Below are 24,758 nucleotides of genomic sequence, written 5' to 3'. Positions count from 1 at the left end.
CTTCATAGAGTGCTATAGACAATTGCATCCTCCAAATCCTCATTGTAACATTCAAAATGATTGTTGATACTTTCAAATTCTTCGCAGTTCCTGGCATGTTGAAATAGTGGAATCGGTCGTTTTTACTCTTGATTGTTTCTGGCATCTTTAAGCCTGAATATTTGAAACCACAGTGAGCAAAATGGTTCTAAATTGTACTGCTGCTTATTTCTTGCCAACTGTCACTAACAAAAAAAAACTTTTTTGAACACAAACATATGCAACCGATACAATTTAAAATGTGATTGGTTTTAGTATGGTGCAGTGTCACATAAGCATGGCCACACAAGTGAACGCATCTGATGCTAGTTAGAAACTGTTCAGCAACAGTCTTTTCCCTCAATTACGTGGCATGGTGTCCCAAATAAATGAAGGGAATTCCAGCCATTTTTGCAATTAGTTTCTGTCTTTTAAGAATTGTCCCAAATAAGTGGCTGTGATTATCTGGGATCTGCTGTGTCCCTTTTTTGCAAGATCCTTGTCAAATGGCCCAGTACATAGATGAGATACCCCTTTAATGCATGCTCAAGAAGATCCCAGCTATTAATTATCTAGCAATTGTGATTTGGTTAGGTGGCATGTTTGTAAACCAATAGGTAAGGTAAGTCCTTTTAGGAGTAATATTCACATACATAGATTTTATGAATGTACATCTGGATTTTTTGGGATTGAGCCTGTGAAATACATAACAGTAGTGGATTACAGAAGAGATTCATTAAAATGTGTAGAGTGAGCCAGTTAAATATGTCTAAACTTTGAGCCAAGGAATATTCACGGTTTTAGATAGATGATCACAGTGAATTTGCTGCTCTATGAATGTGATGTATTGCCAACAAACAGTTGCTCAGTAAATTTTGCATGCAAAATTCTGCCTTATTCCTGAAGAAAAGTGAAGTTAAGTTTTTAAGTTTCAAAGGCTGCTTCAGTGTTAATAGGGTCCACACATCTGGGGCACTGCTGGAGACTTAGGGGTTAATCTCCCTGTGTGGGGTAGTTTCTGCCCTCGCCTTTAACTTTCTATTTCTGCTGATTTATTCTTTCCATTTTGCAATTGTCCCTCTGTCCCTTTGAGTTCCGCTGTCCATCGATCCCTTATTTAACTAGTCTGATCACAGGACAATTTATAATGACCAATTAACCTACTGACCGGGTACATTTTTGGACTGTGGGAGGAAACCCACACATTTTCTTTCTCCTACCACTCCACATTGAAGGAAATGGGAGTCAAAGAGCAGGACTGACAAAGGTTGAGACAATTATTCCAGTGAGAGTTAAGATGGGGCCAAGCAGACTATTTGGCAAAAGCTTAGGATATATATGCGGATAAAAGAGAAGCAGTATGGTAATATTCCTGTTTCCAGATACCTGCAGCTTACTAGTGCAGAAAGCTTCAATGCTTTTAGAAACATAGAAAAACCTACGACACAGTACAGGCCCTTCGGCCCACAATGTCATGCTGAACAGGTGCTTACTTTAGGAATTACCACAGGTTACCCATAGCCCTCTATTTTTGTAAGCTCCATCCACCTGTCCAGGAGTCTCTTAAAAGACCCTATTGTAGCCGCAATTGTCCCTGGTAACATAGAAACGTCTACCTGGGTGAAGTATTGGAAGCTTGCTGAATAATGCTTTGCTGTATTTGATATGTATCAGTGATTTTATTTACGGGGAACGTTCTAAGCTTTTCCATGTGATTGAGTTCAAATTTGACATGTTAAAATGCATAATTCTGGCTAATTGCTTGGTGCTGGAGGAACTAAGCAGGGCAGGCAGCATGTCCAGAAAAGAGTAAACAGCAGACATTTAGGGCCGAGACCTTTCTTCAGGATGGTCCTGATGAAGAATCTCTGCCTGAAATATCAACTTGGATTTCCAGCATCTGCATATTTTCTCGTCTTAATTGCTTGGTGTGTTGCTTTTGTCTTTTTTTTGCAATTCCATCACTTCTAAGTAATTAATACTTAAACATTGGGATGGTTTAGCCATTTTTTCGGATGTTTAATCTTGCATTTCTATTATTTCTCCGTATTATAAACTACCTTGCCAAACTACTTAAGTCCATTTGCTTGTAAGCTAGTTTTTTGTGTTATCATTTGGATTTTAAAACATGGGGTTTCAAGCCTTGGCTTCCATAAAGCTTTAAACCTATGTAACTTCCCTATAAACAGGGTGAATGTCAAGCAAAGAAGGCAAGCTTGATGGTATAAATATTTTCTTGAAGCTAGTGAAGAGTGAAGTTAGTGCATCATGTAGTGGATGTACTTTAATTTCCCAGGAATCTGATGCAGAATAACTAACCTTCTGCAGTTTGAGTTTAGAGTGCAAGCATTCTCTCTGCTGTCTCTGAGGAATTTGCATGATATTCCTGTGACTGCGTGGATTTCCTTCGGGTGCTCCAGCTTCCTCCCGCAGTCCAAAGTCGTACCGGTCGGTAGGCTAATTGGTAACTGTAAATCGTCCTGTGATCAGGCCAGGGTTAAATTGGGGATTGCTGGGCTGCGCGGCTGGAAGGGCTGAAAAGGCCTATTCTGCGCTGTATCTCAATTAAAAAAAATCCTAATAGCCCATAAATTCAAGTACATCAATGGCCTTATAGTGTAGAAAAACTCATAATTTACCTTGTTCTTTGTATTCCATCTGCTGTTTTCCATGCAGAGTTGGAACGTGCAGCTGTTGCGTATATTTCGTTCACTATAACTTCAGTGGCTAATTTGCAACTGCACTGATTTCAAGAATACCAACAGATACAGTGCTCAGGGCTGAGGAGATAACATAATGTATTATCTATTGGAAAGCAGGTATCTTCATTCTGCAAGCCCCTTACTAAGTCTCCCACTAATTTTATCTCTGAGGGTCTGGACACAATGTCTCAGGCACAGTTCACATCAATTTATCTCAGTTGTCTTCAGTAGCACATTTCCAATTTTTTTTTAAATAATCTGGGTTATATACCATTTATTTATTTTGTTGGCATCTATCAATTATTCAGCCAGTGTTGAATATAGCTCCTATTCACGAACTGTTACAAACTATGTAATGGAATCCACGTATTTGTGTTGCTTTTGCCTTGGTATGACATCACTTTTCCTGACCATCAATGTTATCCTATAAGGACATTTCACAACAGAAATTTTGAAATTTTAGACTTGTGTAACTGTTTACATAGAACAGCAGAAATTGATCATTTGGGACTTCCTCTTGTTTTCAATTTTGTAGATTAAAGCTACATTTTTTGTGTTCATATTTTGCTTGACTGCTTGTATAGACTGGTTGAAAATCTAATGGATTTTTCATGTTTCAGTGTCTACATATTAAGCTCTTGTGGTCACAAACTAATTAATAGGATACCCTGTATTTCAATAGTAGAATGGGCATGGGTCACTGAGAGCTGTTCATCAAACTAGATTGAATTATTGATAGTAATGTAATTCATTTAATATGTAGTGGCACTGCTAGTAGTGCTCTGTCATTTCTGACTTCGGGTACTGTCTGTTTGGAGTTTGCACTTGCTCCCTGTGGAAGCATGAGTTTACTCTGGGAGCTCGAGTCTCATCCCGGATCTCAAAAGCATGCTGGTTGGCCACTATAAATTGCTCCTTGTGTGTTGGTGACTGAAGTCTGGAGGGGGGAGGGGAGAGAGTTGAGTGTTTGGCGCGAATAAAATGGAATATGTCTGTAGCTGGCAAAAATGGTGCTTGATGGTCAGTGGGCAAAGGATCTATTTCTATGCAGTATAATCTGTACTATGTATCTTGACTTGTGTAGCTTTGTCCTTTTTAGAATGTGTGTGTACAGTGGCTTATTGGGTGATTTTTATTCCATACAAGACTATATTGTTCACCAGCTGTTATTCCAAATTGGGTATTATTGTCTGGCATCTTGTGCTTTTTTCCAGTAAGGGTCACTGGGAGAATTACCAGTTTTCATTGAACTTGTATAGCAGTAATTTCAGCTTTTATTCACTGTGTTATTTCTGTCTGATGTTTGAGGTGCTTTGTGTGCTTTCTTGGCTGCATAGTTTTGGACATGCAGAATAAAAGTTTGTGGTGTGTTAGAGAAGGTTGGAAAGAGCTGGTTTAAATTATAGGTATTGCTGTGTGCTCTTGTAACTATTTCATGGATTAAAGTTTGTAGTTAATGCAAAGTGAGTCAAAGACTTTTTTTACTGTTAATGTATATGATGCTGTCTCCAATTTTTGTACTATTTATTTTTGTGGGAGTGTTGAAATAAAAATAATCCAATTAGGACAAAGTATAATTGTTCTTTAGAAAATTGCGATTACTTAAAGAATTCTGCAGGTGTTTTAGTGAAGAGGGACTAGTGTACTGAAAATTGATCGATTTATTTTGCATTTTGATCAACTTGGAAAGTGAAATAAGGTGATGAGAGTCTGCTATGAACATTGGAGGTATTGAGCTTTGTTGAGTAGGATGTGGCTCCCACAGTGTCTTCCTGCTTTTATCTGGACTTGATAAGGCAAGAGAAATGAGCTGACAGACAACCTCCTCTCTCCCACATACCTCCCTCTCCAAAGGCTAGAACAGAGCTTTGGTTTTATGCCAGATTTTAACTGTTAAATTGCTATTCAAAAAAAAATCAAAACAGTAAAAATAAAATTAATTATTTAAAATAAGATTTAGGTTTACATTTTCCTGACAATTCCACAGACTTAAGAATCCTCAATGGCAAATGAGCGGTGACTGATTCCGTGCCAGTTCCATTTGGCAAAGATTGCAAAAAGTGGATCCTTGCTTACAATTGTTCTGCTGCTTAACACCAGCAATGGACTGGTTTCTTATTCAGCGTATCTGGGACTGGCTTCAGAGAGGGACTGAATGTCAGTTTTTCCAGAGCAACTGGTCACAACATGTTCAATGAAAATTGGAACAGCTAGAGATGCTGGTAATCCGATACAAAAATAAAAAGTTGGAAGTACTCAGCAGGTCAGGCTGCTTCTACAGAAAGAAGCGGTAAACATACTGATTTTCTATATGTCACAAACTTTTTCCGGCCCCCCTGTTACTTGCTTTGTAACTTAAAGCTACCTTTATTTCTCCTTTCTCAATTCAAAGGATTTTCGATCTAAAACAGCACCTTTTTACCTTTTTTCTTTCTACAAATTTTGACTGGCCTGAATATTTTGCTATATTTTATGTTTTTTTTATTAAAGCCTGCTTCATTTGCCAGCTTAAAGATAGTCTAGAATGGAGTTTTAAAGTAAATACTCTTTTGGGGTGGTAGGGGACAAGGGTAAAACCTGAATGTTTGAATGAGAGAAATACTTGAAAACAAACTGGATTGTATTCTCCCCTAAACAGAATGGGGAAAGTGTACATGGTGAGTGGAAAAATTAAATATCTCATTGATATGGAAGAACTGTCTTGTACAGGTGATTTTAGCAAACTCTGAGGAAGTGGACTTCCTGCTAACTTTTTGAGTTTTTTCCCCACCTTTGGAGAGGGTATTATGTACGTATACTATTTGTAAGTTAACTATATAATTTGAAAAGATGAATCTGGGCATGTTCTAGATTCTAAAGTACTTGTCCCTCAGATACTGTTTGCTAGGTCTTATAAAAAGCACAACTCACATTCTAGATTCTAATGTACTTGTACAGTGATTTAAAAAAAATAATTTTAAATGATTAATTTTTTCTAATATACTTTAATTCTAAAATTGTTTTCTTTTTTTTTTGCAGCAAAAAAGGCTTCAATGTTCGATCGTTTGGTACGGGAATGCACGTGAAGCTACCAGGACCTGCTCCGGACAAGCCAAATATATACGATTTCAAAACTACATATGATCAGATGTACAATGATCTCATTAGGAAAGACAAAGAACTGTATCCATAAGGCACTCTTGTGTTTTTAGGCCACTGGTTCCAAGGTGTCTGTGTTTGCATTTTTACTGTAGTGGGGAGACATACCACAGTTTTGTAAATTCACAGTAGGAAAATAGTGTCAAGGGTGAGTTAGGTCCTTTGAACCTTCTAGTGCTTTGTTAAGTTCCTTGTATAAAGCGTTCCAATTAATGGAAGAGTTTTACAAAGTACACCTAACTGAGTAGTGGAAGTGCCTGTTTGGTAAGGATACATGTGTGTAGTTATGTAGCAGCAGATGCTGCAGGACCACTAATTTCCAACTTCAGCTCTAGTTTAGACAAATCACTCAAACAGAAGTGATAGGGTCTTGGATGCTGGGCATCCCTCTTCATTCAGGTGTAGCATGATCATGGCCATTTTAGAGTGCTATGTGATCTAACTCTAGTAATAAATGCTTTTTTTTTCCCTAAAAGAAAATGAGCAGCCTGATCTGTTGTGAAGGCTTCTTTGGAAGAAGCTTATTAAAACAATAATAGAAGAGACATTATTACTGGACTGAAATATTTGATGTCAGTACAGTGATGTATATGTCCTTAAATACTCTACTAAAGTACATCTGAATTAAATGATCTTAGAACTCCAAGGTGCAGCATTCTTAATGTAGGAAATATGATGTGATTTGCTTTTCAAAGAAAGTTAAGGGCAATCCTGCCTTTCCACATTTCTTTCACCTTGAGTTAAATTCTTAGTCCTAATTATAATTACTTACATTTATATGGTGATTTTTACAACATTAGCATGACTTAAAGCACTTACAGCGGAGTACTTTTGAAGTGTAGTCACTTATAATGTAGGAAATGTGGCAGCTAATTTTATGCACAGCAATTTTCCCACAAACGGCAGTATGATGAGAAGGAAATCTTTTGTAATAATGCTCACGGAGGGATGAATATAGCCAAGATTCCAGGAATAAATTCTCCGCAGTACATCTGGCTGGGCTGACGGAGTCCTCTATTACTATTACATACAAAAGATAGAATCTTCAGCAATGTAGTGCTGTCAGCACTGATGAGAGTATTAGTCTGCAATATTATGTCTGAGACACGGATGTTGCCAGCAAAGCCACAACTGATGCAAAATTTAAGCTATTGAGGTGAAGTATAGTATTGCAGTAATTCTCTGCCCAAATGCCTGGCTTTCACATCGGTTGTAAGGTGAGAGCAGCTTGTAAATTTAATGTATTAATCTATTCATAGTAGGTATATTTAGATTTGCTGGGTCAACTCAATTTATGTACAAGCTTAAGCAGTCATTGGCTTGAGCCCAAGACATTACTTAACATTTTTGAAGTTGTAAAATAGAAACTTAACAGTTCTCCCCAATTCTTAACAGTTTACTTTCTGTACTTTATTTCTAGTTGCATTAATATTTTGTTTGCAGAAGCAACATTTTATTTTTGAGGTTTCTATAATCTCCTTGGCTATCGCCATCTGTTTTGAAGATGGAGGTTTTCTTGCTATTTTATTTGCTAATGGCTAACTACTAAAGTCTGGATTTAAAGTCAACAACCCAGAATCATTGGGAATAATTATTCTGTTAGGATGGATTTAATAGCACCTATACTACTTTTAATACCTGGATTTTGGATTAAACAGTAGTAAATTTATTGTGTTATAAGCAGGAAATGATTGGGTTTTTTTCAACTATGTTACTTCAACATGTTTTTTGGGCCATTTTACCAATTCTACAATAATGTTCACTGAGTACTTCTTAAAGTACAAACAAGAAGTGACTCTGTTTTGTGTATTTAAATAGCGCAGGTCAAGTATTAAAAGAGCAGTTGAGCCTTAAATGGGTTTAATTTAATCTTTGTAGTACCGATTCTTCTACAGTTCATTTGTGTTATATTGGCTATTTTAACCAAGTGACATTTAAACAGGCATTTAAAGCATCAATATACAATACTTCAGTTGAGCTTGTTTGGATTACCACCCATTCCATAACTTTACAGTATCTTATTTAAATTAGATTTTGCCATTGAAAACTAAAAACAAATTGAAAGGCTTTTCTCTTTGTTGTTATCAAACTGTATCAAATATCAACAACATACTTTGGAAACGGAGAGAACCAAATACAATCACGCTGAAATACAACAAGACACTGTTTTCTAATTTTATGTTGCTTTGGCAATCTGGCACTTGAGCTTTGTTCATTATTTTGGCCTGGAGAATCGCAGCAGTTTTTTTGTAGTTGCTTTGCTGTCGGGCTTTAATTATAGAACATCTGCTAATTTCAGTGGTTCATGCAAGTCAGATGCAGGATTCATTTAATCTTTGCATATTTCTAAAGTAGGAAAGACATTGGAGGATGTCCTATCTTGGCCATACATTCTATAGAAAAGTTTGGATTTAAGTAGGCCTTACATTTATTGTGGTAGGAATAGGTTTCCACCACAATTATGTGTACTTTCCTGGGTTCCACTTTGTATTGTGCACTGGGGATTACTGTTTAATTGCTGGTTTTTGTAATTTTTCAGGATGGGTGGCTGTGATGTCCAGGTGCATGCTTCAGGAGGTACCATTGGTTCCTTGAAGATGTGGTTTTTACACTAAGGATTCCAACTGCTCTAAGCAACTTGTCTGTAACAATGTGTAAGCTCTTCACGCTCACAACCAAAAGTAATGATTGTATAGTTTTTGACTGCAATTGAAACTTGGTAATAAACTAAACCACTCTGCTCTGTATGGAAGTGCACGTTTGTCACAATATGGGCAGAATATTGTACTTTAATAAGGGTTAGAAAGCAGCTGTACAGAATGGGCAAATTAAGCTGCTGATACAACATTTAAAGTTCAGTTTATTGGTATTTAGGCATGTGACAAAGTTATGAAATTGGATTATTTGAAAAATGATATGGACCTATTCCATGAGATCCCATCATAACTCTTCTCTGGGATGTTTGAAGCAGATACTCCTAATTTTTAAATTCTGAGGAAAGGCCTGTTGCTAGCAAGGCCAGCACTTAATGCTCATCTCTACTTGAGCTGGTCATTGTGGTGGTGGGCCTTTTTTTGACTGCTATAACCCTTTTAAGGTATTGTTAAGCAAGTTCCACTATTTAGGAATGGGGATGTTTATTATTAAATGAGTAAAGTAGATGAACTTTTAGATGGTGGTTTTCCCATGAGTCCTGAATGGTTTTGAAGATGCTGCATATTAACCATATGATGAGCATTGAATATTTAGGGTGATAGAAGAGGTGCTGGTCAACTGGGCTGTTGTCTGTGCTTTACTGGTAGAGAATATTCCCGTCAGTCGTGTAAGTGGTGATAAGGGGTTTGTGAGTTCAAGGAAATACAGTATTTGATCTGTAGCTGATCAAAACCGGGTTTATTATCACTGACGTATGTCATGAAATTTGATTGGCCAACAAATTCAGTGATTATAAATCTGATTACGTGTTTGTGTGTGTGTGTATATATTACACACACATTTACACACACACACACACATATATATATATATTAGTGTTCATAGGTTCATTGTCTTTTGAAATCTAATGGCATGAGGAAAAAACTTCCAAAATGTTGAACTGTTTGCAGGCTCTTGTACCTCTCTGGTAGCAATGAGAAGAGGACATGTCCTGGGTGGTGGGGAAGCTAGTGACTGTGATGGAACCGGCTGCATTTACAGCCCTCTTCAGCTTTTTACGCGATCCTGTGCAGTGGCCTCTCAGTAGCAGATGGTGATGCAGCCAGGTAGAATGCTGTCCAGAGTACATCTATAGAAATTTGTTAATCTTTGGTGACATACTAATCTCTTCAAGGTCCTAATGAAGTATAGCCATTGGCTTTTCCTCTTCATAATTGCATCAATAATATTAAGTCCAGGGTAGATCTTCAGAGATATTGACACCCTGTGCTTTGCAGGTAGGATACTCCTGACCTGTTTTCCTGTTATCTGGTAGATGCTGTTACTAAAAAGTAGTCCTGAAGTACAAGGCAGAGTACAGCAATCGCTGTATCGAATCAATTGCTTTATCACAACGTGCCTCTCAGGTGGCGGAAGAGATAGGTCACCCATTTGACACTTTTGACTTAAGATGTTTCTAAATGCATTAGTATTATCTTTTACATTTCACATTTGAAGAGATCATGTTTGTTGGTCACGTCCTCTTATCAGTTGCTAAATGTTGTGTCCACCAATCATTATTGGATTGGCAAACCTGAAGAATTTTGTTGAGATCCAATAGCTTTGGATTTTCTTTGTAGTATTGCATGTTTTTCTGATTTATATTTAGAATTTAGAATTCATCCCTAAGCTTGATGGAATTCTAGCAGAATTCTTATTGAGCTACATTGCTTCATGGTTGCCAATGCAGTACCATTTAGAACGCTTGTGACATTGTGGTGGTGCCATGGACATGTGACATTATTCTCCAACCAGTCCTCACTTCCCAAGTGAATGATTGGAGTAAAATCCAGTATGTTTTCTCCTCCATGTTGATATTTTTCAAGTCAAGTTTATTGTCATTTAACTATATACATGTATACCATCAAATGAGACAACTTTTCTCTGAACCAGGGTGTAAATGTAAAGCACAGTATTACACATAACACACATAGAACATAAATAACTGAGGAAATAAGGATAAGATCCACAGATGAATTATGCATACTTTAACAAAGTAAAGTGCACAATTTAAATATTTTCAGGTATAGAACAGATTAACTGACACTTTGAATGTGATGTGGCAGGGAGTACAGAAGCCTAGTGGCCTGAGGGAAGAAACTTTCCCAGCCTGACTGTTCTTTTTATGCATTGAAATCTCCTGCCTGATGGTGGAACGTCAAAGAGGATGCTGGATGTATAGGTGGGATCCTTGATGATACTAAGGGCCCTGCGCATAGAGCGCTACTAATAAATGTCCCTGATGGATGGTAGGGAGAACCCTATGATCCTCTCAGCTGTTCTCACAGTCCTCTGTAGGGATTTGTGGTCCGATGCTCAGCTGCTGCCATACCAGATGGAGAGTAGTTCATCTGCATCTTCCTGAAGTCCGCTATGATTTCCTTGGTCTTCTCCATGTTCAGACTTGAGTGGGTTTGTCATACCAGTCCACCAGCTGCTCCACTTCCTCTCTGTACTCTGACATGTCATCCACTGTTGCGTTATCTGCAAGCTTGATGCAGTTTGAGCTGAATCCTGCGACACAGTCGTGCGTCAGCAGTGTGAACAGCAGCAGGCTGAGCACGCGGCCCTGGTGAGCGCCAGTGCTCAGACGTTGCTGCCCACACGGACTGAATGTGGCCTTTCTGTTAAGTCCAGGATTCAGTTACAAGAGGTGCTGGGACCATTTTGTCATTATTCTGGTCAGGTATGTCCTTTGGATTTGTGGTTCTACTGAGGATGTGATAGATATTGAAGCTTCTCACACAGGGAATGTTGTGCCTTTAGTATCCTGTGACCTTTCCAAGTTGAATTTCTCTCACTGCAGTGTACAGCACGTAATTTCCCTTTAAGCAACATGCTTTTGAATTGACATAATGAGCTACAGATTCCATGAACAGCGGACTTAACTCTCAGGCATGCGGGTACGGCATCTTTAGATAGATGAAGGTTCATTGCCATGGCTGGTAGCAAGACAGTAGGAGGGGTGGGTACTTCAAGCCACCCTAAAACAGAGGAATGAGACCCCCTCTTTCCAGCAGTTTGTTAGCAAACGTGCTGTTGCTGGAGAACAAAATTGAGGACCTGAGGGCAAGAGTGCTGTATTGGAGGGAAATGAGAGACTGTTGTATTCTATGTTTGACTGAGACATGACTTCCAGCATGACAAGTGCAGTGATCAGACCCAAAGGCTTCTCAATTCACAGTATGGACTGAACTGCTGATTCGGAAAAGCCAAAAGATGGAGTTGTGTGTTTCATGGTAATCTCTTGGTGGTGTTCCTATATGGCGGTGTTGTCAAACCCTTGTTTCTCCTGACCTTGGACAAGTAACGATTAAATGTCATCCATTCTATTTACCAAGGGAGTTCTCATCAGTGATCCTCACCTGAGTTTATATACCACCAACACTGACTATAATCAAGTGCTTGAGATACTACATGATGCTGTCTCCAAACAAAAAAAAAAAAATCCATCCAGGCGTATTTCAAATCATAGTTGGGGACTTAGTTTAACAAGGCTTGTTTAAAGAAATCCTTACCCAATTACCATCAGCATATAGCCTGTAACACTACAGGTTCCCCATCACACTAGACCACGGTGATACTAAGGTACAGAATGCCTGTCATTCCCTGCTGGCACTACATTTTGGTAAATCTGAACACTTGGCTGTCCATCCATCTACCTGCATGAGGACAGAGGATAAAGAACAAAGCTGCAGAGGCTAGGACAATAAAGAGGTGGTTGTGGAAGACAGAAGAGTGGCTGTGGGATTGCTTCGAGTCGGTGGACTGTGGTGTTCAAGGATTCATCTGTGGGTCTCTGAATACTCCGTGGTTGTCACAGACTTCATAAAAGCGGTTGTAGATGAGCCTGTCCCCACAAAATCATTCGGCCTTCCCCAACCAGAAGCCCTGGATAAGCCATGAGATCTGCAATCTACAGAGGGCCAGATCAGAGGCATTCAATTCTGGCAACTATGAGGCCCAGGTACAATTTCCCATAAAGCCATATCACAGGCGAAGTGGCAAGCCTGGGCTAAACTTGAATCAACGAAGGATGCTTGACAGTTGTGGCAGGGCTTGAATGTTATCACCTCCTTTAAAGTAAAATGAAGCGACACAGTGACAACAGGATTCGCTTCCAGATAAGCCTTCTGTGCTTGCTTTGACTGTCGAAACCCGGAGGACCCATCATGAACCATCGCCCCTGTGATCCTGTGATGTCAGTCTCTGAGGCTGACCGTTTGATCAACTTTCAGGAGGGTGAACCCACAAAAAGCGACTGGCAACTTTAAATTCCTCAGTATTATTTCAGAGGACCTGTCCTGGGCCCAGCTTGTATGTGCAATTATGAGGAAAGCATGGCAGTGCCACTATTTGTTTAGGAGTTTGTGAAAATTTGGTATGACATCTAAAGCTTTGACAAACTTCTATAGATGTGTAGTGGATATATATTGACTGGCTGCATCACAGCTTGGCATAGAAATGCCCTACAAGAAGTAGTGGATATGGCTCAGTCCATCCCCACCATTGAGCAAATCTCTGCAGTGTTGTTGCTGGAAAGCAGCATCCGTCATCGGGGACCCACCACTTGGATCATACTCTTTTGCTACTGCTATCAGGAAGAAGGTATGGGAGCCTCAGGACTCACTACCAGGTTCAGGAACAGTTATTATCTCTCAACCATCAGGCTCTTCGACCAAAGGGGATAACTTCACTTGCCCATCATTGAGATGTTCCCACAACCTGTGGACTCGCTCTTGGTGACTCATTTCATGTTCTCGATATTTATTGCTTTTTTAAAATTATTATTTCTTTCTTTTTGTATTTGCACAGTTATCTTCGGCACACTGGTTAAACACCCAAGTTGGTGTGGCTTTATTGGTATTATTCTATTATGGATTTATTAAGTATACCTGCAAGAAAATTAATCTTGGGATTGCATACGGTGACACATACAGTACGTATAAAAAGTATTCCCCCCCCCCAACACCACTTGGAAGTTCTCATGTTTATGATTGTTTTACCACATTGAATCAGAGGGGATTTAATTCTTGGACACTGATCAACAGTAAAAGACTTTTTTGTCTCTAGAGTGAAAACAGGTCACTACAAAACTATCTAAATTAATTACAAATATAAATTGCAGTGGACATCGGGACACTGAAATTTTTCCCCATTCTTTTCAAAACCGCTCAAGCTCTGTCAGATTGCATGGGGATCGTGAGTGAACAGCCCTTTTCATGTCCAGCCACAAATTCTCAATTGGATTAAGGTCTAGACTCTGACTTGACTACTCCAGGATATTAATTTTGTTTTTAAGCCATTCCTGTGTAGCTTTGGCTTTATGCTTGTGGTCATTGTCTTGCTGGAAAACAAATCTCCCAAGTTGCAACACATATAAAAGTTGCTGGTGAACACAGCAGGCCCGGCAGCATAAAGATGCTGCCTGGCCTGCTGCGTTCACCAGCAACTTTTATGTGTGTTGCTTGAATTTCCAGCATCTGCAGAATTCCTGTTGTTTGCGCTCCCAAGTTGCATTTCTTTTGCAGACTGCATCAGGTTTTCCTCCAGGATTTCCCTGTATTTTGCTTCATTCATTTTACCCTGTACCTTCACGAACCTTCCAGGGCCTACTGCAGTGAAGCATCCCTACAGCATGATGCAGCTATCACCATGCTTCACACTAGGAATGGTGTGTTTTTGATGTGCTGTGTTTGGCTTGTGCCAAACATCGTGTTTAGTCTGATAGCCAAAAAACTCGATTTTGTTTTCATCAGACCATTGAACCTTCTTCCAGCGGACTTCAAAGTCTCCCACATGCTTACTGGCAAACTCAAGCCGAGATTACATGTGAGTTTTTTTTTCAATAGTCACTTTCTCTTTCCCCCCCTCCCACAAAGCTGTGACTGGTGAAGCGCCCAAGCAACAGTTGTTGTATGCACAGTCTCTCCATCTCAGCCACTGAAGCTTGTAACTCCTCCAGAGTTGTCATAGGTCTCGTGGTGGCCTCCCTCACTAGTCTCCTTCTTGCACAGTCACTCAGTTTTAGAGCACGGCCTGCTATAAGCAGATTTACAGCTGTGCCATATAGTTTCCTTTTCTTGTATCCATCTCCTGACTTGTGCTTTTCGATAACCTTTTCACAGAGTTGCTTGTAGTGTTCTTTTGTCTTCATGGTTAGTTTTTGCCAGGATACTGACTCGCCAGCAGATGGAACTTCAGTCAATTGAAACATCTTGACTGCACTCAGGTCTCCAAAAACAGATCTTTAACTAATTATGTGACTTCTAAAACGAATGGGCTGCACCAGTAATGATTTGGTATGTCATATTAATGGGAGTTGAATACTTACGCAATCAATTATTTTGTGTTTTATATTTGTAATCACTTTGTAGAGATTTACTTTCACTTTGACATGGAAGAGTCTCTTTCTGTTGATCAGTGTCAAAAAAGTCAAGTTAAATCTACAGTGATTCAATGTTATAAAACAATAAAACATGAAAACTTCCAAGAGGGATGAATACTTTTTATAGACACTGTATATACTTCAATAAATTTACTGTGAACATTGAACTTTGAGTTCAGTGTGGGGGGTGTTTACTTTTATTAGCTGACAAGGTTGTTTCCTGCATCATGTTTGTCCTGATCTCAGGAAATATCATGAACTCAATTATACTCACCTTGGAGGCAACGCACTGTAGGTATGTTTGAATGATACTTGGTGCCCAATCGTGAAATTACAAGGAGTGTAAATTTCACTGAATGAAAATTTTATAAATGAAGAGATTAATGCAAATTTATTAGTATAAGAGAAATTGCATTGCAAGAAACCATTCTGACTGAATAGTGTTGGGGAAAGAAAACTTTTGAACTCATACCTGGCCTTGTAGCAGTAACTTGAAGACATTCCTCACACAGTAATTGAAGCAAAGACATTTTTATAAACCAAAAATTTCAATTGGTCTTCAAGATATTTCTTAATTGGTGAAAGTTCACTTCTTTCCAGGCAGTGACAGCAAGTTCCAGATTCTTACCTTGGGATAAGAACATTTTCTTCCATCTCCCTGTAATCTTACCAGTTACAGTAAAACTATCATCACACTACTGACCTATGTTTAGGGAAATAAGATGTGATTATTAAATCCCCCTCCATCGGCTTTCTAAAGTGAATCACAATTTAGTTAATAACTAAAATTCTCCAGCTCTAGCGACATGCTTAAATTGCATCTCTCTTCTGCAATTCAAGTTTTCCTACAAACGAATGATCAAATGTATACATAAGAGTGCTCAGACTGTGACCCAGATGATGTTTTAGACTATTGGCTTTCCACATGACCTCTTTATTCTTGTCTTGATTGGTGGTAACTTAAAATACAAATATCCTCTGTGTTGCTTAACCACCAGATAGATGCACCTGATTAAGGATATGCACTTATTCCTATGAATCGCTGTCATCTGTATGTTCTCTTGTTGTACTTCACAAGTGCTTTATTATTCACTTGTTGGATTGCATTGGAGTTGCCTGTTTTTAGTCCACCTGTTCAGGCATGTGCCATTCTCAACCTGCTGCCAACTCAGTGCCAGCTAGTCTATCTGAATTTCTACGGTTTTACACAAAGGTGCATGCAATTGAAAGACTAGCTAAGTTATTCTTGATTATATTTCAGAGTTCAGTCAGTGTAGAACGCTCTAATGCAAAGGCAAGTAGGACAGTGGTAAAGATGGAAGGCCAAGCAATTTGGGCTGAGTAGCTGAATTATAAATTTTATGTACTGTAGTTTATTTTCCAGTTGTGTACCCATAGGTCTAGTTTTCATTGGAGGTTTATTCCACACTTGTTAAGTTATACAGCTTAATGTAGTCTCAATCATTTTTGACATTTTTTTGACAATTTTATATTCTACAGCTTTTAATTTAAAGTTTACTGTATTAAGAGTTGCACACTTCAAATGGCAGCACTCCTTTGGGAATTCTTGTTCAAAACCTATTTTTGAAACAAAATTATGCCACTATCCAGGTCAGGGAGTGTGACAGACAGAAAGCAACCCATTGGTTTGTTCACTGATCTGTTTTGGAAATTGGGTCACATTACATGTGCAGTGCCAGGTTCTCCCAGCTGGTTAAATGAAAATGACATTTCTGGTTGCAGAGCTGGTAGACAGAGTTATAGCTGACTGGAGAGAATTCCTGATTGTGAGTGAAACTAGAATAATAGTGTTTGAGGAAGAACAGTGGGTGCTGAGGTTAAAGTAACAATTCTGATTGTTAAATATGGGTCTTTTGAACTACGTGATAAATGTTGTGGAAATACAGGTTGTTGCTGAGTGCGGCAGTAATCTTACGGTTTGTGTTTTGAGTCTCTGAAATTATAGTTTCAGCTGCAGACTTACAATTGGGTTTGTGGTGGCTGATAGAATGGCCAATGCTTGAAGTGGTCCACCAGTTTTGTAGAGCCTCTGGCTTTGCCTTGTTTCATTTTCCAGTGTGATCCTGAATGCTGCTCCTTCACCTCTGGGTGAACAGTTATGGGTCAGAAATTCCCAGGCATCTGCAGGGCATTTGCTTTTCTTCAGGGAGGCTTTGAGCACATCCTTGAAAATTTTCCAGTCACCCTGTGTAACTAAAGTTGAATTGATGGGTACAGAAGGCAGAGCAAGCACGAGCTTGTTCCAAAGCAACTCAGCCTGTGACATTTTTCAAGTATGTTCACTTATGTACTGCTATTATAAAATTTGCTTAGAGTTCACATCATAAAGGCAGACTATTTTGCAACAATTTTCTTAATTTCATTCAAAACATATTGGGAAGGAGAAGATTTGATTGAACCTGCTTTTTCAACCTTGTTGGTTAGCAGTAGTTGTACAGCATAGAAACAGGTCAGTTGGCTCAGTGCATCTATGCTGTCCATCATACCGATCCATGCTATCCCACTTGCCTATGTTAATTCCATATCCCTTGGCTTTGCTGAGTCAAGAATCAGTTCAGGTGCCCAAGTGTTATTGTTCCTGTCTCCCACAACCATTGGCAGCTCACTCCAGATAACATCTTTGTGTGAAAATTTACCCCTCACAATCCCCTTAAACGCACTTCCTTTCACCTTAAAAAGCTATACCCCTAGTTCTAAACATCCCCAGCACAGGATCAGACTGACTGATCTACCTATATCTGTGTCTCATAATTTTATGTACTTCTGTCATGTGTCTCAGCTTCCTCCAGGGAGAAGAAAAATTACCCTATCCAATTTCTCCCTGTAACCTAAGCTCTCCAATCCAGGCGATGTAAATTTGAATCTTTTCTGTATCCCCTCTAACTTGATCACATCTTCATGCAGTGTGGTGACCAGGATTGCACACAATAATTTGTGTGCAACATAACCAGTGTTTGATATAGGTGTAACATGATGTCCCCATTCTGGTACAAAATGCCTCAGCTAATGAATGTAAGCATGCTTATGCTGCCTGTACCACTCTGTCTTCCTAATGAAATTTTTCATGCCATAGTGAGCGCTAGAGAACTGGAGGGGAGTTAATGGGCATGTGAAAGGGATATATCTCAGGTAAGTATGTAATTGCTAGTTTATTGGATTCCTAAGAATCTGGATCTAAATGTAGGTCAGACGAGCTGGTAAGGACTAAATTTCCTTATCGATATTGGGAGCCAAGTTTGACATTCAGTGATTTCACTATGGCATTAAGAAAGCCTCTTCCAAATTTTCAGAAATTATTGGGGCAGCGTGGTAGTGTAGTGGTTAGCATAACGTTTTATGGTACCAGCGGCCTGGGTTCAATTCCCGCTGATGTCTGTAAGGAGTTCTCCCCGTGACCACGTGGGTTTCCTCCCAGGTGCTCCGGTATCCTCCCACAGTCTAAAGACATACCAGTTGGTAAGTTAATTGGTCATTGCGTAATTAGGCTATGGTTAATTTGGGGGACATCCTGAAGGGCCTACTCTGCACTGTATCTCAATAAGTAAATAGATTGGAATTTTATCACAATGCTAGAAGTTTTTATGGTCATCATTACTGAAAACTAGCTTTTAACCAGGGCTTAAATTCTCCAGCTACTTGGGTAGAATTTGAGTATATGTCACCAGATCAATACCAGAGCCCTCTGGACACTCATGTAATTTAACCAATTTGCAACGACCTTATTCTACTGTGGTATTATTGACAGTCATGACTTAATTCTAATGAGTTCTAAATGTGGCAGTATCCGTTTCATGCAAAGCCCGAGTGCCGATACATCACTGGTCCCAGCCTACCTACCATAAAGGACACATAAACAGAAAGGTACGAAAAAGGGTCAGTAACATCATGAAGGATCCCATCCACCCCGCTCATGGACTGTTTTCCCCACCTCCATCAGGAGGAGGCTACGTAGCATATGCACTAGGAGCACTGGATTCAGAAATAGTTCCTTTCCCGAAGTGGTAAGGTTGATCAATACCTCCACCCACTAACTCACCAGTCCATACCCCATCACCACCACTGCACTTTATCATTTCCTGTCAGTCACCTTGTGTACAAGCCGCTATGCATAGCGACACTTTAGGGACATGCAGTTGGTCTATGTATACAAGCTATCTTGTGTATTTATATTGTGACTTTAAAATTATTATTGTGTTCTTTATCTTAGAGATATTTTTGTGCTACATTGGATGGGGACTAATTATTTCATTTTTCTTTGCATTCATGTACTGGAAATGACATTAAACAATCTTGAATCTCATTTGTTGCTTAGGAGAAAATAAAAGATGGGGTGGGGTTTGTGTATAGGAGTGAGAAATAAATTACCAGTGTCATAATCTCACATCAGGGTTAACACTTGACTGCTGTGCAGTTTTTTTTCAATCTGTGTTTGGGCACCAGGTCACCTTGGAAATTGTCGTTGAAACAGAGCATAAATTGAACCTGGATTTTCCATGCGCTGTAATTGTATTAACTTGCATCAAAACATTAGAGTCACTACTATTTTTTTATACTTTGTTCTTTTTTTATTAGTAATTTTTGGTTGCTATTTTATCACAACAAAACATTTACTTCAGCGAATCTAATGGAAAATAGTCCAAGGTTCTCAGTTCATTCTGAAAATCTTTGGATGGATTCTAATTCTGAAATATTCATTATGTAGAATTAAGAATATTTGCATTTGTGGTACCTTTCACAACTTCAGCATGAGTGGCTTATGATGTCAGACTTCCACAAGAGGACAAGCAAGAAGGTGCCCAGCAAGTTCCAGCAAACAATAGTGCAGTGATGACTAGAATTTGTGTTAGAAGCCTCTCCCTTGCTTTAAAAGTAATACCCTGTGATGTTTTTGCTTTCTCCACGAAAGCAGTTAGGTCCTTGGTGTAATGTTTGATCTTGAAAGAAAGTACTCCCTAGTATTCTCCACAGGAGAGTATTCAAATCTGCATTCAAATTTCCAAAGTAATTTATTGACAAAGAACAGCTGTGCAGACCATTTAGCAAATCAAGGCTTTACCAGTATTGACATGTCCCCAAACTACTACTTGTCTAAAGTTATTATTAACCTGTTCGATCTGTGTATTGTTTCCATAAGTGCATTGCCACTGCAGGCCCTCCCCAATTTATGAACATTTCACTTACGAATATGGTACACATGAGCAAGTGTTTGAGAGACTGGGTGGACGGTGATGGATTTGCCTGTTGCTGTGGCATTGCAGGCATCCTCTGTCATGTGGAAAGGGGACATATCTGTGTGCCTTCTCTTCCCACATTGAGCCACAGTACTTGGGGTGGGTCAAGCTAAATGGAGCTGGGATCACAGCAGGCCCAGTAACTCAGTGAGACTCCCTTGTGTGGCTGTTCTTCCCACAGGTGCTCACTGCTCCATCATTGTTTCTGTGATCCTTTCCTCCACACTCTGTTCTTTACTGACTTATGAACGGTTTGGGTTATGAACATTCTCAAGAACAAAACTCTGAGGGCTGCCTGTATTCACATTAACTATATTGTGATGGTCTATATTGTGCTGCTCCATATGTGACAAGTTGGGTGTAATTTTGTTCTTGGCCAACTTGTCACATGTGGAGTAACACACACAAAATGCTGAAGGAAATCAGCAGGTCAGATTGAGTCTATGGAAAGGAATCGGCATTTTGGGCCAAGACCCGTCATCAGGACTGGTTTCTTCTCCCTTCCTTCCCAGTACTGATGAATGGTCTTTGCCTGAAATTTTGATTCTTTATTCCTTTCCATACACCTGCTGAGTTCCTCCAGCATTTTGTGTGTGTTATCATCCAAATCTATTTTGTGTTTTGTCTCAAAGGGATTGGCTGAAGTCATGAGCTCAAGTGTTTTCCAGCCCATCACCATCCATATAACAAAGCCGAACATTCTATTAATCTGTTTGAAAGTGAGTCAGTATATTGGACAAGAGCAGATATCATGTGTAGTAATACAAAACAACTGCTGGATAAAATACTGAGGGGTGGGGTTAGTCAGGCAGGACTTTAACCTGAATTTTTAAGCATATGTTGGACTTTGGTAGGTAGTTAATTCCATATTCCATATTCAAATCCTTCACTGGTTAAAGAATTCGTGAAGGATTTGAATGACTATCTCATGTAGCTCCTGATGTTTGTCCTAGGTTTTAATGTGGTTAATGATATTTTAATTAGCGATTCGGTACAGAGGCGGCCCTTCAATCCACATCACTCTAGCAACCCCTGACAGTCCCAATTAACCCTAACTTATTCACAGGACAATTTATAATGACCAGTTAACCTAACCGGTATGTCTTTGGACTGTGGGAGGAAACTGGAGGACACAGAGAAACCCACGCATTCCATTCTTTACAGAACAGCACTGGAATGCCCCCAAGCTGTAATAGCATCACGCTAACCATTACACTACTAACGTGCCCAATATTAACCTGTTTAAGGAGGAGAATGAATAAATCGCTAGTAGTTCCTCATGGAAAGTTTTGGAAGGTTAATTTCCCGTTGGTGTAAATATTTCTTGGGAATTGTAACTGCTCCAATGGTAATGTAGCTTTACTGTGGGTTCTCCTCTAAATCTTGAGAAAATTTTGGCTATGGGCTTTTGTGTAAACAACTACCTAGGTTGGGATGTGTTAAGGTAGACAAATTAGAAGTAAAATTGTTTGCATTGTGTCTTTGATTTTTTTTAAAGCTACTGACAGGGAAGAGAATTTACTGGAAGCTGAGGTGCAAGGACCTGAAGAATGCTTTCAAATTGGTAATGGCTTTTGATTCTCAGTATACGGGACAACGTTAAGGAAGTCGTGGGTGTTTGTTATCCATTTACCCTTCTTTTCATCAAATCTTCTGTAATCCTTTAACAAGCCTTTCAAGTGAACTTTTGTAATTGGTTCCTTTGGTATTACCTTTCTGATTTTGCCATTTGGAAATTCACAAAAGTACTCATTTAATAGACCGTAAAGAGTACATCAGGTAAACTGACTAAGATTAATGGAACACTGGTCTATATTTTTGTATCAAGCTTCTGTAAGAATTCCTGCATTGTCACCAGCCCCTGAATATTTTGTAGGCAGCTTAAGGGTACCTTTTGGAGTGTTTGGAAATTTGTATTTCTGGGGTTTAAATTGTGTAATTTCCTGTAATTAAACTAGGATGAAAAATGAAATTTGTTTTCATCTTTGCATTCCAAAATAGAGCCTTTGATTTATAGAACCCAAGTACAGCTCGGGAACAGGCCATTCAGCCCACAATGTTGTGCCGAACCAGCTAAAAAGTAAATCAAAAAAACTCCCAAGCACTAATCCCTCCTACCTATACCATGTCCATATCCCTTCATCTTCCTTACATTTATATGTCTATCCAAACGTCTCTTAAAAGCCTCCAATGTGTTTGTCTTTACCACCATACTAGGCAGTGCATTCCAGACATCTATGACTCTGAGTTTAAAAAAAACTTACTCCTGATGTCTCCCTTGAACCTAGCCCGCCCCCCGTTACTTTCAGTGCATGTCCTCTGGTATTAGAGATTTCAACCCTGGGAAACAGATACTCTCTGTCCACTCTGTCTACGCCTCTCATAATCTTGTAAACTATCAGATCTCCCTTTGTTTCTGAATATGCTGACACTTTGTGGAACCTGCAGTAATGTTCCATGTGATGTAATTTCTGATACTTGTAAACTTGATCAAGTAAGATCATTTGATTTAACATCAGCAGAACCTCAGCAATGGGAGACCAGTCATACTGTTTATGTTATATATCTAGAGCTCTTGGTTCCAAATCTTAGTGACCCAGATCTGGAGCCAGTAATATCTTAATAATTCAGTTTAATTAACTAAAGCAATGAGGGAAACTTTCTTACTTAATAAAAACTCATTTGGATATACAAACCAGATACAGAATGTTGTTGCTTAATATCTGTCACTAGATTTGTTATCTAAATTGAATGACAAAAGGCATTTATTTCCCCACTTCCCCCCCTCCCCTGCCCCCACTTAGTCAAGTCGTTGGAATACTTTCTGAATTCCATATATGATCAGTGTGCTTCGTCTTGGCCTTAGGCAGCCTTCTTCGCAGTACTAGGAAATCCAGCAAGTTAGGCAGCATTAGCAGACTTTTATTTCTGATGTGGAAGCTACCAGCAAAGGTGACAGTTCTTGATGATGGGCACCATCTGGAATCACTGTAGTCTTTGTGGTGAAGGCACAACAGAGCTTTCTGTTTGTGCCTTGTCTGGGAAGTTCCAGATATCATTTGTAGTGTCACTGAAATGCCAATCTGTGCCTTTCATGGAGGTTGGAGTTCTTGCTGCAGTATATCCTGTAGATATTTTGCTCTACACTCTTGTTTTGATAGTTAATGTTTAATTACGCAGAGTTTTGAATTGTTGATTGTAATATGCATTGTTACATTCAGTCAGGCAAGAGACTATTTCACTGTTTTCTGACTCGTACTTTACAAAGTCTCTACATAACAGCCAGAGTCAAACCATACATAATACTGTGCATGCTAAATAGAAACAGTCTTTCAACATAACTAAACAGCTATCAAATCATGATTTGTAATGAGCAATTCAATTGTTAAAGATTCTGCACCTATTTCTTCAAAAGTGACTTGGTCATCTTGATGAAGACTTCACCAGAGTGAGGTTACATATTGTGATGGTGTCCAGCTGATGGCCCACACATTAATTTGTCTAATTTTGTGCTATTCCATTTCTTCAAATGTTTTTCTTATTACAGTGTAATTTGTCCTTTGAGCGATCTTGTGGATGGGTAGCATGATAGCATAGCAGCTAGTGTATGTTTCGATGTACATGTGACAAAGATAATCTAGCTATGTTTTTATCTTAGTTCCCATGATGGCTGTGGCAGTCTCTTTCGGTGTTGTTTTAAGCAGATGTGTCTGGAATAGGTAGCTTGAGGAGGGCACAATCAGATTATTTCTTCATGTTAGTTACATTTTCCGTGCTGCATATGTCAGAACCCTAATCTGCAGTCTGGCACTGTCACAATTTCCCATAAATGGTGGTTCAATGTAGTGTTGAGAGGATAAGTATTGACCTTTCAAGTTACACAAACTTTTTGATTTTAGTTTGTTGCTTCAATCTTTACAGGTTCAAATTGGAATCATTCTTATTTCTCTGATACATTTGGGAGCAATGTCTGATCGGATCTGCCCTGTTTTTGTTTGCAGTTTAGTCATGTATGTCGCTAGTCTCTGAACTTTCAACTATTGCACGATTTTTATTACTCTCAATATATAGTAATACTCCAGTGCGTTTCCTGTTTCTGATGATTAAAGAGTGTGGTATACCTCATTAATACATTTGCCAAAATTCTAACTCCCAACTCCTGTTCACCCTTCATCCCTGAGCTTGTTCACTTGAGCTGACTTTAAATTAAGCAGTGCTTCAGTTTTTAAAAACATACCCTTTTTTCCAATCCCAATCTTGCCATCTTCAAATTCTTAATTTCAAAATTGATTTGAATGTTGATGTTTCAATCGTGATCTCTTTACTATTCTCCAAATGTGTCCATTTCTTAGTGGCCATCCTTTCTGGTTGCCAAGATCATGAACACCAGATTTCCCTCAAAACCACTTTATTCTTCTAATGTTCTTTAAATGTACTATATTAAGACTAATTTGGTTAAACTTGCAATTTGTTAGTGGGGAACCTTGATGTTTTCTGTGTATTTCTCTCATTTATTTTAGCATTTAAAGACTTGGGTATATTTGGTATATCCAGTGATCTAAGCAT

General features: G+C 39.0%; 1 protein-coding gene across 1 annotated transcript in view; it reads left to right on the top strand.

Annotated features, from left to right (window-relative positions):
- ssu72 (SSU72 homolog, RNA polymerase II CTD phosphatase) overlaps positions 1-24,758 on the top strand; it is an 81,447-nt gene that overhangs the window by 10,666 nt on the left and 46,023 nt on the right. Inside the window, exon 2 of the mRNA XM_063033233.1 lies at positions 5,739-5,882. Coding sequence (XP_062889303.1) covers positions 5,739-5,882 — 144 coding nt within the window. The remainder of the gene's footprint in view (positions 1-5,738; positions 5,883-24,758) is intronic.

The sequence above is a fragment of the Mobula hypostoma genome, chromosome 25 (genome assembly GCF_963921235.1).
Source record: "Mobula hypostoma chromosome 25, sMobHyp1.1, whole genome shotgun sequence".
NCBI lineage: Eukaryota > Metazoa > Chordata > Chondrichthyes > Myliobatiformes > Myliobatidae > Mobula > Mobula hypostoma.
Note: the sequence above shows the minus strand (reverse complement) of the source record. Positions and strands in the feature narration are given on the sequence as shown.